The sequence below is a fragment of the Podarcis muralis genome, chromosome 5 (assembly GCF_964188315.1).
Source record: "Podarcis muralis chromosome 5, rPodMur119.hap1.1, whole genome shotgun sequence".
Classification (NCBI taxonomy): Eukaryota; Metazoa; Chordata; class Lepidosauria; order Squamata; family Lacertidae; genus Podarcis; species Podarcis muralis.
The window spans coordinates 6,342,957-6,358,686 of record NC_135659.1 but is presented as its reverse complement, the minus strand read 5'-3'; the positions used below and the strand labels follow the sequence as shown (position 1 = coordinate 6,358,686).

Genomic DNA, 15,730 nt, shown 5'->3' with positions numbered 1-15,730 from the left:
TTGACCCGGTGGGGATGTAATGGAAGCAGCAAAAGTATGTCTCCTTGGCCACCTTCACTGTCACTATAAATAGGCTCAATAATGAGCACCTACTAATTTTGCTTACGTTTACTTGGAGTTTTTCTCTGCTTGCGCTCTAGCTGTCTCCCCTGTCTGTTTCATTGCCCTCAGCTCTGCTCGACACCAAGGAGCCAGCGAAGCTCTGTCAAGTGGGAAAGGGTGCTTGGGCAAGTGTGTCAATGGCCTGAGCCATCTGTATATTCCACTGATCAGGCAGTGTTTCAGCAGGAACCCCAGTCATATTAGATGGGACAATTCCCTAGAATCATATGGAAACCAACTGGATCCTTGAGCCTCTGAGGGTTCACCATCCTAATAGGTCCCCTACCTCTGCAGAGGGGGAAAGCTGCTGGACACCTAAAACTCCGCAGGAGGCGATCCAACCATGATAAAAGACTGATGTTAATATCCTTTCACTCTCAGTTCACTCTCTTCCTGCCCGGCTGAGAAAACCAGATCCAGGATGTGGCCTCCCATGTGTATGTGGCCAGTGACATGTTGAGACAGCCCCATTTTTGTCATGGCTGCCATGAAACCTTCAGCTCCCACATTATAGATGTCTGGAAGCCTTCAAGACCACTTCCAAGACCACCTCTGTCAGCTCAGGCAGCAAGACTGCTGGGCAGTGTGGTGGGGTGGTAAACCAGCAGACTCCTTAATATGTCCTGATTGCCCAATGCCAGGTACATTCACTCTAGATTCCCACTCAAGCAGGCAGGAACCTTGGAGAGAGTGATGGAATACAGCCCCTCCCCCACTCCAACCCTCAAAACTGATGCTGCATTGAGAACCCGGGTAGGCACAGCTGAGTAAGACCAAACCCACTCTGTTTACCCATCCACAGTGCTATTTTTCTAGAAAAAGAGGTGCCGGAACTGAGTTCCAGTAAGTTCTGGCTGAAAAAAGGTCCCACCAATCCATGTCTCAGTAATACATACCAGGTCGGCCTCCTCATCCACAATCAAGTCATGAATGAGAGAGATATTATGTAAAAGCAACCTGGCATTTTAAAGCAGCGTTCTCAGGCCTGAGGGCTGGCTAACAGAGCAGTCACTCTGGGTAGAGATGGGGCTGACATGTGGCACAACCACAAACTGTGTCAAGTTGTGACCAAAAAGGGACTAAGAAACTCAGTAAATTAACAGAAAGCAGCAGTATTGCAAGTGAATCTTTATACATGCATACATACATAATTTTATTTGTATGCATAGTTAAAACCATGCTCAAGATAGCTTACAGCATAAAAAATTACATAATTACAAACATAACAAAGTAGTCATAAACAATAAATAAAACATCAAAAGTACACAGCCGATCGAACAGTTTTCACATAAATTATAATAAGATCTAAAATAAAGATGCAAAAAATTAATATCTATAACAGAAACAACCCCCCCCCAAACATTCTAAACAATACTCCATCCCAATAGTCTGTTCAGCAGCCTCACCTTTGGTAGCTGGAGTCAGTCAGGGTCCTGCCCTCTCAGGCCAGGTGAGAAAATCCTGCAAGGCAGGGATGAGGTCTTCCAAGAAGACTTGCACTAGCATGTTCTCCCATTTTTATTTTGAGATCAGAAGATGCATTTGAGAGGAGGTACTATTTCCTATGGAAAAGCTAAATCATGAGGCTCTTTTCTCTTCCCTGCTAAGTTCTGACTATTTCCAGTTTCCCATTTCTGCTGTTATTGCTTTGCTGCTATGATTTCCTTCTGATTACTGCATAGGATTTGGAGTTGCATTGGTCACCCCAGCCAATTTGGAACGATGGAGTAAATGGGATAACATCTGTTACATGCTGCTTTTATTGGCAGCAAACACTTTCAATCCCTTTCAAATAAATTGCAAGAAGAGGCAGAATGCTATTTAATGCTTCTTAAAATATTCCCAAAACATGTTTTCACCTTTTGTAGCAGATCTTACAAGAAGTATAACAACAATATATCATTTAATTAATAGCTGTAGTTTACCAGCCCACAAGGTGGCAACCTCTGTTTGCTTTGGAATCAGCATTGTATCGTTTGGAATATGAGTTCTGTATCCAGCCTCTCAGTAGAAATTTCATTCTGTTGCAGATCCATAGCACTTTGGCTCAACAAAGGAACATTTGAGGCATTCTTTCTTTCTGAATTTATTCTATGACCATTTTAGCAAATGTTGATATTAAATAAAGATCAAAAATGGGTTTTTATAAAATTCAATTGAAATATGCTTCAGGTTTACCTAAAGGTAAAGGACCTTTGACAGGACCTTTGACCTAAAGGTAAAGGACCCCTGGCAGTTAAGTCCAGTCGCAGACGACTCACTGCTGACCTTCTGATTGGCAAGCCCAAGAGGCTCAGTGGTTTAGACCACATCGCCACCCGCGTCCTCAGGTTTACCTAGAATAATATAAAATCAATATAAAATGTTAGAAAGATATGGTGAACACCTTGTATATAAATAGTGGTGGTGGTGGGGAATTGGTCTTAAAAGCTATTTCACACATTACATTTTTGTTGTTGTTGTGTGGACAAAAATACCTGTCTGTACCAAACATATGTATTGTATAGATGGGTCAGGGACCAGAAATTGGCTGAGAGTTCTCACTAGGTGCATTTAATAATAATAATAATAATAATAATAATAATAATAATAATAATAATAATAATAATAATAATATCTTTATTGTCATTGCCCCCTCTCGGGGACAACGAAATTACTTGGCTGCTCCATCCACCCAGGTAGGGCACTCCACACAAAATCAAAACACTATAAAAACACTATAAAAACACTAATTAAAACAATACAGTATAATACAGCAAGGAAGATTAGATGACTTTCAAAGTCCAGGCTTCCCATTCAGGGCCGAGATCGCTCTGGAGAAGAAGCTGTTCTTAAGACGGCTTGTTCTTGTCTTCATCGTCCTGTATCTCCGTCCCGACGGCAGGAGCTCGAAGAGACAGTGACCAGGATGCGATGGATCTTTTACTATGTCCAGTGCCTTCCTATGGCACCTTGTGGCATAAATCTGCTCTAAGGTGGAGAGTGTGCAGCCAACAATGCTCTCTGCTGCCTTAACAACTCTGCACAACCCCCTCCTGTCCTGGGTAGTACAGCTTCCGTACCACACACATAAGCCATAAGTGAGCACGCTCTCAATGGCACAGTGATAGAAGGCAAGCAGCAGTTTCTGTGGAAGATGGTTTTTCCTTAGAATTCTCAAAAAGTACAGTCTCTGCTGCGCCTTCTTCACAAGCCCCCTTGTGTTGACACTCCAGGACAGATCCTCTTGTAATTCTGATGGTGGCATACACACTTACTATGTCATGTATGTAAAACAACTTTTGAACATAAGAGTCTGCACATACAATTTTGGCCTACTGATAACTGAGCACACTGGCAGTCTTCAGAAATTTGATAAATGAGTAAAAATGTCAGCTTATTTGGATTCTGGTCTACAGTTAATGCAGCTAAACAACTTCTAATGTTTTTCCCATGGTGAAAGTCAGTACTAAGACATATCAAAGATGAATAAAGAATCTGCAGTGTTTGAATGACAATGATTTTTAGGAATTTATTTAAATAATTGAAGTAGAGAGGTTCAAGGGTATGGCAGAATTAAATTATTTCTAAAATTGCACTGGTAACTGATAGAACAGGTCTATAACTGGTCTACTGTGATGTCCTTTGATACTAGCAAGTTGTATTTATTGAGAGCGGTTAAGAATATTCTCAGTAGCTGTTAATGTGTGTGGCACAGGAGGTCAAAAGTGTGTGTTTAGGTTGGAGAAATGTAGCCTACAAAGAAGGATAAAAACTCATTGCAAAGTTTTACAGTGATTTTCAATAAGTGCTTCAACTGTACACATCGTTACTCTTGCGTAGGCAGAATGTTAGGTTGGCCTAAAGGACACATGGCAAAACTTTATTTCAGACGTGCTCAGAAAACCACAACCTCATTAGTGAGCTATAGGGAAAGAAAGGACATGGCACCCCATCAGGGCCTGTTTCTCAGTCTTGGCAATACATGCATGGTTTCCCCCTTCTCTTTGCTATGCTTTCAACACTAAGAACTGATTGCTTAAGCTGTGATTGAGGTGTATGTTCTGATGGGATATGGCACCACCACCTTTCTGAAACTAAGCAGGTCTGGGTCTGCTCAGTGGTTAGGCAGGAGGACTGTTGGAGAACTCTCTGTATGCCATCTTGAGTTACATAATGAGGGGAAAATATAGAATGTTAAAATTGCGACATCATATGGGCTCATTTTTCTGTTTTGGTCTCCATGGTACTGGGAAAGGGTTCCATGTGGGAATAAGGAAGGTACAATGGCAGCCTCTTGCCATAGTACTCAATCATAGACTATGACATGAGCATTTTTTCTCTCACTTCTGATTTTAACTTCTTCATAATAGGGTAGAAGATGCATGAGAGAAATCCGTATTTCCTCTTGGACTACTTTCTTCAGGCTTACTTTACTGTGCTTGGCTTGCGACTGGTACAGATTTCCTTGTTTCCATACCTCCTTGTCAGTAAAAGTTAGAAAGTTAATTGTTAAATTATGGAAAATACCTAAAATGCTTGAACTCTTCTTATATTCCTTTTCCTGTGAAGAGAATCTACCTGCCTCTGTTAGCAGTTAGGGCGAGTTCAGAAGTTAGAGCAACCTTTAATTGTTTAAATTGATTCTGCTTATTTTGTTAAAATATCAAATAGTTTGATAAAAGTACAGTTGGTGTGCTTTGATCCAAGGGAATTCTGAATTAACGGTAGTGTCTTACCCTACATCTTTGCCTTTGGTGCTCTGTATTTCGTTGATGGAGGTAGCTAATAATTGGGCGGGCTATTCTATGGTCAGTTATCCTGGTGATAAAAGTGGGGCACGAATACTAAATTAGCTAATCATCTGCCATATGATCTCTAGGGCAGAGGTGAGGAACCTCAAGCCTGTGGGCCAGGCTTGGTCTGTGAAGCCAATTTGGGGAGCCAAGAGAGTTCATTGGAAATGAAATATGACACTCTGGATTCTCAAATGTGGGTAGTCCCCACCCACCTGTCAGAGTTGACCAGCGGTGCCAAATAACTCTAGGGCAGTGGTTTTCAACCAGTGTGCCGTGGCACCCTGGGGTGACTTGAATGATGGTCAGAGGTGCCGTGAGCAGCACCAGTCCCCATTCATCCTAATTTCCCTTCCTCAGATGAAAACAAAACTCAGTTTCCAGTACAAAGCCGGTAACTCTACTCGGAACAGACAAATAAGATGTGCTTCTCTACATTTTCATGTATCTCTGTGCTATGTGATGTTGGTTGTCTTTGAAAGAGTGCTGCTTGAGTGTGCGCCTCTCTAGCCCATCTCTATGATCCCAGCTGCTGAGGGAAGGCCTGAGTTATTGCCAGTTGGGGCTGCTTAGAAATCATGTTTCAGGTTTTTTTAATTGGATGCCACCTTACAAAAAGAACATTGAGCAGGGCGGTGAATGACTCATAAGTTTTTTTAAGCCTTTTCAAAGCTGTACTGCTTAAATTTTAATCCTTCACAAAAGGATAGGCAAAACTACTAAATGACAAAACAGCCCAAGTTCTTACCAAGTACAGGGGAGTCCCCACTTGTGAACTACTGGCACACATGCTCCCACTTACACACACACTGAAAGTGGCACACAAAAGGGGCAGGGGCAGAACAAGGGAATCCCCACATGGTAGCCCGGAATGGAACTCCAAAGTAAGTGGGGATTCCCTCGTATGTCGCAGGGGAGCCGCAGAAAGAATGTGGTTGGTCAAAGGAGCCGTGGGCTCAAAAAGGTTGAAAGCCAGTGCACTAGGGGATGCCAGGGTGTAAAGATGGGTGAGGACTCTCCTGAGGAGCTGGCAGGAAGGTCCCTTCCAACTATGATTCTATGACCCCAGGGCACATCATATTTCTTTAATGTAGTAAAAGTGGATTTGGGTGTCAGGTCTTTCAGTTCAGATTTCTAATTGATTTCAATAGCTTAGTTTGAAATACATGTTTTGCCAGAGCTGTCTTGAAGCATAGCTAGAAGAATACCCTGAAATAACTGTCCTTGGGCCAGAATAAGAGAGACGTTTGAGGTTTAGTAAGAGCACACTGACTTGACTGTGATAGCACAAAGGTCTACTAAGGACAGGGGTGGGAAACCTGTGGCCCAGGCACCATCAGCTCCAGCCAGCATAGTCGGGCATGATAAGAGTTGTAGTCTAACAACATTGGGAGGGTCACAGGTAGGCCTGGACGATGTATCGATACATTGCCTGAAACCAGCTTAAAGTTAAAATCGCGAGAGTGATTTCAGAATTGCAGAGCAGGCAATGTATTGTGAATCCCTGCTCACCCCTGGCTGCAGCCAGCACTGCATGCTTTAATCCGGAGACCCCAGCCAGGCCACCTGATGTTTGCCCACTCGCTCCCTCCACAGGCCAGCCACCGGCCTCAGGAGTCTGGCATCACCTTCATTTCTTTCCTTGGCCATGTGAGTGTCAGTGGGCTGCTCCCTTCCTTGCACCAAGCGCTGAGCAGAACGGAGCCGCCTCCTGTGCCTTGCGTGATGCTCTGGAGGGTGGTTCCTGGTAGCTGCCATTTGCACAGCGAAAGGCTATTGCCAGGGCAAGCCGCAACTGCTGGCTCCTGGGAGGCCGGCGGTGCCTCAGGGCTCCACAGTGTTATGCCATGTGGCGCCTTGGCTGGTGCGCCCCACCTGGGGCAGTGCCGCCTGCCCAGCCTTGCCAGGAAGTCGCAGAAGCTGATCATGGTGGTGCTGATCATCTGCATGGCTGGCAACTGCCTGCTTCTTTCCCACCTTCTTTCCCCCTTTCCGACATTGTAATATTTTGGGATATCACGAGGTTTAGCTGGTGATATATTACAATGTTGGGAAGCAGGTACTGCCCAGCCCTAGTCGCAGGTTCCTCAACACTGACCTAGTCCTAGACTATAAAGGTCTAAATGAGACACTGTGTGTTGACCTGTTTGGAGAAAGAGGGACAAGATCCTGGCAACCTCAGATCTTTAGCTGTTAGCCAAATTTTGTGGACACTGCTTATTTTGTGGACACTGCTTACAGGGTCTGTTCACTCAGGCTTGCCAATGCTTAGGTGTGAATGGTACTGCTTTGACAACAAAATGGTTCATGCTCAGAGAATGAGTTTTCTGTTAGTATGTAGATGCTGGCAGTTATGTGCAGTGCTGTGTTCAGCGGTAGTTCATTGTGAAGCCCTTGCTTCTAGATGGTGCCAACTTATGGGACCTGGCCATTTATGTAGGCTTCAGTTGGCAGGCCTACACCTTGCCTCCATTCCAAAGTATTGTCTAGAAAATACAATGGTCCTAAAGCATGTTCACACTTCAAAGTATAACATAAAATTAACAGAACTGGCTTGGCAATTCTTAAGAGTGTTTGTAATGACTTCTTGAATTGTTTTCTGGTATTTTGCATCTTGATTGTCAAAACAATAGTCTCATTATGGATTTCCCTGGCATTGCTTATAATGGTTCTATGATGAATTAAAAAATAACTTTATTGTGTATGCTTGAGAGATTTTTAATTTTTAGGGATAAAATTTGCATACTTTGAATTCAGGAAGTTAATAAATGTAAGCCACTAAGCCTCCAGTGGGACCTCTTTTATTTAGCTTTAGCTGATAATTTTTAGCCCCTGATATTTAGGAGATGCCATCTCCCATTAAAGCTGTTAAAGCTTCAGAGAAATCTCCATCTGCAGATAATTAAATGATTTTTTAAACATTTAATCTTAATTTGTAGCCTATTTAAAAGTATATATCAAGATACTGCAGATGTTCATTTGGAGGAGGGCATCTTTTTCATCTCCAAGAAACAATATGGTCCTTGTATAATGCATGAACTTTGGCTTGCTAATTTGCAAAACAAACTTACTTTTTGGACTGTAAGTACCACAGTGCTGTGTTCTTTAAAAAAAATATAAAAAGTTCCCAGGCAATCCAATTTTCCACCAGGAAGATTTAAAATTATGTGCCCCATATAAATGATGCAGATTTATCAAGCTTGCCCAGTTGCTAACTTTGCATTTGCTCTTCAGTTTTTGCTCTTTATTCATAACTTGTTCTGGTCCTACTAATTGTGGGAGGGGCAGAAGCCTCATTCCTAACCAACAGAACTATTATTTTGCCATTTCTGTTACTTCAGCATATATTGTCTACATCCTCTCTGTCTCTGCAGTGGTAAGGACTAAACAAGGTTAAAAAAAATAAAGGCTGGTGAGATTCTCAGAATACTGCCTGTTAAGTTTAGTATCAAGTTCTGTGCTTTTTTGTCCTCATAGAATTGCCACATACCTACACGTCACATATCCTGACGGTTGCAGAACCACCAAGATAACTGTAACTGTTTAAGTGGCAGCGCATCATGTGCCACCTGTTTGCAGCACCGGTCAGCAAACAGTCCTTGATCTCTGAAGCTATGCAAGGGCTGAAGCTGGCATGTCAAGGGTTCTTATGTCTGAGCCAGCCCACAATATGTCTCTTTGGCTCATGCTTTCTCCAATGTATTGTTTTATGCAAAACAGGTTGTTCAGGTAGAGTTTCCTTCAGGACATTATGCAGTTGTGAATGGACCTAACTGCTACCTTTAATTCTCTTCTATTTATATATAGAGGCAGAACAACTGGGACTTTGAGTAGCTCCTCCGTTTTAAAATAAGCTACCGCGTGCATACTAAAGGTTTTTCTTCTCTTCTACTCAGCAGATGAATATTTATCTCTTTGTTGATTTTACCCCTGCAATGTCTCTGACTCTCAGGCCTCTGACCTTCAAGCAAACTGTGTCATTGGTTAATATGCACACTATTTATATTCTTAGAAATAATTTTAGATAGCCCATTAAGTTTTGCGGGCACATCATTAAATGCTAATTTTAGTATTGACGAGTTACATCTTCTTAGGGAGTGAAAATACAGAGCATGGAATATAACTATTCAAAGCTTACATGTCTAACAGTAACAAAATCTCCTCAGGTAAGAGAGGATTTTCAGTTCTAATAACACGGACTTTTACCAGACATGGTAATATTTCTCTTTCAGCAGCAGAAGGCTGAGGGTATAAATTGAATCCAAGTAGATGAATAGCTGACATCAGTTTAGTTATGCCATAGCACAATCCACAGGGCAAGAAACAGTAGCTGACACAGCAGTTCAATTAAGATTGTGGTACAAATAAATCCATTGTGGTAGAATAGGCTCCTGGTTGTAAAACCCTTTCAGAGTAAGTTGACAAGGAAAAACACTGCGAGGCGATCAAGTGCACTGCAAAATGCAATTCTGCTAGGAAGCGTCTACAAATTAATCCTGAAAGCATACCTCTCTCCCCTTTAATTTTTCCCTGATCAGCATTGAACTGTAATCATTGTTATTTCTCTGAGGCATTAATCTGTACCTCACAAATGGCACCATTCATCTTCAAGATCAGAACTTGGAGAACAAGTGTTTCTCTTGCGATTGGCACCCCAGGCTTGTAGCTAAGTAACCAAGACTGGATGGCTATTTTTCCCACTTCAGAGGTGTGGCCGAGTAATTTGGTTCAGTGGAACATTGTGTAGCCACAAGGATGCTTTCTCAACTCACGATGGAGAATGATCATGAAAGACCCGTATGTTTGCAGAGGTTCAATATGTTGTCTCATCCACTCAATCTGCCGGAGCCTGTTTTCGCATGCAGGGGAAGTCCCTGACTCAGTAAGGATTTGAGACCCATTGGCTCTCCTCACCTGGTTTAGCCAGCCAGTCAAAGCTGTTTCCTGGGGTGTGGCCGCTGTCACATGCTGACAGCTTCTAGGAGCCACAGGTGAGAGCTGAGTGCAGGCTGGGGATCAAAGGTGGTCAAAGTACCCCAGAAGGAGCATGACATGCCCCCCATCAGAGGTACTACCCCTCCCCTAACACCCCCCCAAATAAAGCTACAGTGCTATTCTGTGCATTAACCGTAGCCAAACTAGACATTACAATAAACTCACAACTGCCCCCAAGGAAAAAAGCTTCCCTTTGTAGAGTTTTCCTCTTCCCTTCCATAACTTGTCTTATGTCATGAAATCAAAACACTCCAGTGTTACCTGCTCCTCGTTCCTGACTGCCAATAGCATGGAGCAGGACAATGTGGGATGTCGTTATCAGAACATTAGACAAGTCCTAAGAGATATTACAAAGGGGAAAGGGGGAAACTAGATGTAGAATATGTCCTTATTGAGAGGCATGTGTTTATGGAAATATCCTATTTGGCCTTCATGCTGCACAAAATACAACTATTTTAAGAAGGTCTTGCTTTTTGAAAAGCACTTGCAGGTTTGGATGTCGTGTGTTGAAGCTTTGGTGCAATTGATTTTACCTCTCTGGCTAAAGTGTAGAATCTACCCAAGTTGCTCCTTTTTTTCTTTCCCTATATTAACATTTAGCTCTTCCAGCTTAAAAGTGGCATTCTCTGTATGGGGAGTGGGGTGGGGGGGGTGAGGAGGTGTACTTGGACTCTTAATTGTAAAAGAAATCCATTGACAGCTGCCCTGCAGCATATTTATTCAAACACCACAGGTCAAATCCTCCCCTGTACTTTCACAGTGTGAGCTGTCAGCTTTGACATTTGGGTATTTGTTAATGTGGAAGGTAAAAAGGAATTGAAAAAAACCGGAGGGGGGGGACACTGGAGCATCTGCATAAAGCTCTCCAGCTGCAGGAGAACTATTGTGGAACCACACACAGTGGGAGAAGTCAGCATTTCAGAAAGAGTCACTGGCTAGATGAAGGCATGGCTTAACCTGGTCAGGTCAGTGCCAGATATTCTCCAGCAACCACTGTGGGCCTGCTATGGTGTCATTTTATATAATGCTGAAGAGCAGACAAAGTCAGAACAACATTGCCTTTTCCTACACCATTTCCCCCCACCCCCTATTTTTTTTTTTTACTCAAGGCATCTTCTTGTTTATTTCTCCATTGGTTAAACATCCTTCAACATTTTTAATTACCGTATTTTTCGCTCTATAAGACGCACCAGACCACAAGTTTTTGGAGGAGGAAAACAAGAAAAAAATATTCTGAATCCCAGAAGCCAGAATAGCAAGAGGGATCGCTGCACAGTGAAAGCAGCAATCCCTCTTGCTGTTCTGGTTTCTGGGATAGCTGCGGAGCCTGCATTCGCTCCATAAGACGCACACACATTTCCCCTTACTTTTTAGGAGGGAAAAAGTGAGTCTTATAGAGCAAAAAATACGGTAAGTGTATTTACATTTAGGGAGGGGTTTGCTAGTTAATGGTATAGGTGAGAGGAGGTTTCAGCGAACATAGGAGATATAAGGTTTGTTGTCTTTTTTAAATGATGCCAATGTTGAAAGTTTTTTATTGTTCTGATAAATTTAAATAAAATAATAATAAGCTAGGAATATGCTTTGTTTGGTTTGTGTCTTACGCTTTTCTTTCTGGTTGCATTTTTGTTTCTTAGTATTGAGTTTGATCGAGACTGTGACTATTTTGCTATTGCTGGGGTGACAAAGAAGATTAAAGTCTATGAATATGGCACAGTCATCCAGGATGCAGTTGATATTCACTATCCTGAGAATGAAATGACCTGTAATTCCAAAATCAGGTATGTGTTTGTTGCCTCTTGACTGTGATTTGGAAAGTAGGGATAGTTCATATATGGTAATATAACCACCTCCAACCCATATTTCTGATTGTATGTCATTATTCCCAATAAGCACCTATCAGGTCAGTTTGTTGTTGTTGGAATTAGCCTGTGTCCTAGGTAACTAAGTGAAAAGCATGGATTCCTTTACTTCCAAAAATGGGCACTCATTTCCATGTTGGTAACATTACTACAGTTTTATTATGAAGAATATAACTCCCACAATAAATATTTATTAAAAGCATTGCAGGCAATCTTGAATAAATGAAGAGAGGTTGTTTAAAACCCTGTTGAAAAACTTGGCCCCTTATCGAATTTGGAAATGGTGCACCTGATTTGAGACCTGCTTATTTGCCATCCTTGTAGGATAATCAGAGTATTATTTTACTGTGTTCTTCATTGGGAAGCTGTACCTGTCTCTATTTTTGTGCATCATAATGCACATTTTCCTGCTTTTTGAGAAACTGCATTTTATACCTTTGTAAACGTATGCCAGTCTCTTACCTGTACAAATTTGGTCCATCTACCATAACATTTACTTTTGACAAACCAATCCATAATTGAGATTCCTGCACAGTGCTTGATTTTCCAAGTCCTTGAGCAATTATTTGCAGATCAGAAACCATGCATGGTTAGCTAACAACTGGGGGAAGTGCACAGCACAGTGGTGAGAAGTGACTAATTAGTTTTAGGCCAAGAGGGTTGCATGCTGGCCGTAGGTGGAATCAGATCCAGGATAGGTGGAACCAAAGATTAGGAATGGAGACTGTCCGACTTCAATTTTCAACATGGCTACTCAAAAGGAAGCCCATTGGGTTTGATAGGGTTACTCTCAAGCATACAGAGACCCCCCTCCATTATAACTTACTTAAACCCCTCAAACTATTTAGGGTCCAGTTACTGCTAAAATCTTTACTAAGGCAAAATGCAGGGATTACACAATCCCTTTATTATGTTGGCTGCCTTGGCTGTCAGCCCATTTCCTAATGCAATTCAGGGTGCGGGTTATTACCTTTTAAAGCTCTGAACAGCTTCAGACCAAGCTCCTTAACAGACTGTTTCCTCTTGCATGAATTTGTCCACCTTGTAAGATAGCTGCTGTCTCCTCTTGTGTGTTTTGCTGCCTTCTGAGACATGATTGGTAGCAATGCATCAAAGGATTCTCCATGGTTGTGCCATATCTGTAGAAGTCCCTCCCTCAAGAGTTTAGGTTATCTTCCTCTTTATTTGTGTTCCAGGATTGAAGACCCTTCTAAGAAAACAAGCTTTTGATTCCACTGTTGCTAAATTCAATTTATTGATTGTTAGGTATGGCCCCTTTCCGTACTTGTTCCATGATGCTGCTTAGTCTGGTAACTGTATTTTTTGGGAGGTGGGAAGTAAGGTGTGTATGTGTATATATAAGCAACTTCAATGTAAGATCCCTTTTCTGATTTTAATAGGCTATATATGGCAGAAGCCTACTAAATTATTCTCAGACTGTGGGTAAGGGGGTGTCGTACAAAAAAAAATTCTGATTGATAATTTTTATCAGATAAAATAATAACTTTTCCAATTGTTCTCAAGTTAAATAGAAATATTTAACTTGTGGTACCTCGGGTTACAAATTTTTCAGGCTACAAACTCTGGTAACCCAGAAGTAGTTACCTCAGGTTGCGAACTTTGCCCCAGGATGAGAACAGAAATCACATGGCGGCTGCAGTGGGAGGCCCCATTAGTGAAAGCGCGCCTCAGGTTAAGAACGGTTTCGGGTTAAGAACGGACCTCCGGAACGAATTAAGTTCGTAACCCGAGGTACCACTGTAGGGGAAAACACATTTAAAAGCTAAGGAAAATCAGGAGGACATAAACAAGAGGGAAGGAAGGAATTCTGATGAGATGGAACAATGGGGCAACCAGGTGTTAGGGCAGGCATCGCAAACTCAGCCCTCCAGATGTTTTTGAGACTACAATTTCCATCATCCCTCACCACTGGTCCTGTTAGCTAGGGATGATGGGAGTTGTAGTCCCAAAACATCTGGAGGGCCGAGTTTGCCTATGCCTGTGTTAGGGACTACAGGTTGCTCACCTCTGCCCTAGACCCTGGGTAATGCTATGCTGATACCAAACTTTTTACAACCTTCTGATAGTTCCAAGGTAAGTCAAAGCAATTGAAATGAATGGTAAGACAGCTTTACCCGCCCTAGTGCTTGCATCCTTCTGCTCGGCAAAGAGTGTAAGCTAAACAAAGTTTTGTACCCTCCCCTTCTCAAGCGAAACAGCCTGCATACCTTGAAAGTACCTTTTATTTATTTTATTTAAATGGTTTACATGCACTTAAACTACAATCATCTTTAAGCAGAAAAGGGTAAAAATAATTTAAAACTTAGATGCTTGCTGAAACACAAAGCTGGTGCCAGAAGTTTAACTGAGGGGGCCTGTCAACAGGGAGGGAGTTCCATACAGTTGGGCCTGCAATACTGAATGCAAGGCTCATGGTTGATGCAAGCTGTGCATTCCGCCCATGGGGTACCACTAACATTGACTCACTGAAGAGCCCAGTGTTTGAGCAGATATAGAAAGGATTAGGCAATCCTTGAGATATCCTGGACCTGAATCATTAATCACAAGAACCTTGAACCTGGCCCAACTGTGTATGGGCTGCCAGTGGAAGCTTTTGAGCAGTGGAGTTATGTGCTGGTGATAGTCTGTCCCCATCAACAGCAGCATTTTGCACCAACTGGAGCCTCCAGACCAACCCCAAGGGTAGCCCCACATAGAGCACATTGTAATCTAGTCTTGAGGTTACCAGTACATGAATCACTGGGGCCAGACTGTCCCAGAATAGACATGGTTGACATACCAGCCATAACTGGTAAAAGGAAGTGTTAGGTCAGGTGGGGCAAGTGGGCATGGCTTTGGGGGAAACAGCCTTGGAGTCAAATTAGGACCTTATTAGTTTAAACTGGAGTAAAAATTATTTATTTATTTATTTATTTATTTAAATTTGTAATCTCATTTATTTTTAGATTCTGTTTACATGATATTAAAATGTGACAAGTGGTGATTAGGCAAATGTAGTGCACCTGCTAAAGAATTAAATTGGTCCTATTTATTAGCACTAGAATAGAACAGAGCATGTTTTCTAAGCTAAATGGTACTTTTAACACAAAAGTAGCTTGTATCTTTTGGCTCGTAGTGTTGATTTAATGCAAGCTGTTCAGTATGCTCTTTGGGGAAATGTGGCTTCTGGTTTTTTGTTTCTGCATGTTACAAACACTTTTAGTTAGCTGAAAGTTGACAAAGATCAGTGAACAGGAAGGAGACTGTTTCAGTCTTGTGATAATTTGATTTGAATTAAAAACAGTATTAAAGGTTTATGGTGTGTGAAGAGACTTGAATAGATGTTAACGGACCACTTAGTGATTACAAAGTACAATATTCATTTGGATGTTTTCTAATTTCACCTGAGCAGTCTGTGTCTCAACAATGAAACTGCGTGAAAGGATGCCAACACACTGTTCTCAAGGGCCTGACATTTCTCATATTTGTGCCCTGCCCCCCCCCACCTCACCTGCTCTGATCTCTCCAGCTGCTCTGTCTTGCTGGAGTGCTGTTCCTCATGATACAGTCTGGGGGGAGAGAACTATTTTGCCATTTCCCCCCCCCTTCTTTTCCTGCTGATCTATTTTCATAGGAACTGCTATCACTATTTGAATATATGAAGCTGCCTTTCTGAAGTCAGACCATTGGTCTGTTTTGCCTGTATTATGTACTGTCAGTGACATCAAGATTACAACTGGAAGTCTGTTCCTAGAGAACCAAGCTATGACCTCCCCATTAACAATTGCTTGCTTCATAGCTCATCCAGCAGTTTCTTCTTGCCTTTGCCAAAGTTCTGGGGACTTTTTAGTTATTTAAAACTTCTCTGTACCTTCAGATATTAAGTAAGAGAACCACTTCTAAAAATTAAAAAAAACCCATCTGAACCTTGATGGTCCAAATTGTCTGTTATAATTTATTTACATAAATGTAATTGGGTCTACAAGTATTCTTGCC

The 15,730-nt window shown here is 42.0% G+C and overlaps 1 protein-coding gene across 4 annotated transcripts in view; it reads left to right on the top strand.

Moving 5' to 3' along the window:
- The window catches only part of COP1 (COP1 E3 ubiquitin ligase), a 102,553-nt gene that overhangs the window by 32,338 nt on the left and 54,485 nt on the right, over positions 1-15,730 (top strand). For 3 of the 4 annotated variants that reach the window (XM_028732340.2, XM_028732341.2, XM_028732339.2), the window contains exon 12: positions 11,510-11,653. The exons of the other annotated variant lie outside the window; for it this stretch is intronic. In XM_028732340.2, coding sequence (XP_028588173.2) covers positions 11,510-11,653 — 144 coding nt within the window. The remainder of the gene's footprint in view (positions 1-11,509; positions 11,654-15,730) is intronic. 4 annotated transcript variants of the gene reach the window in all.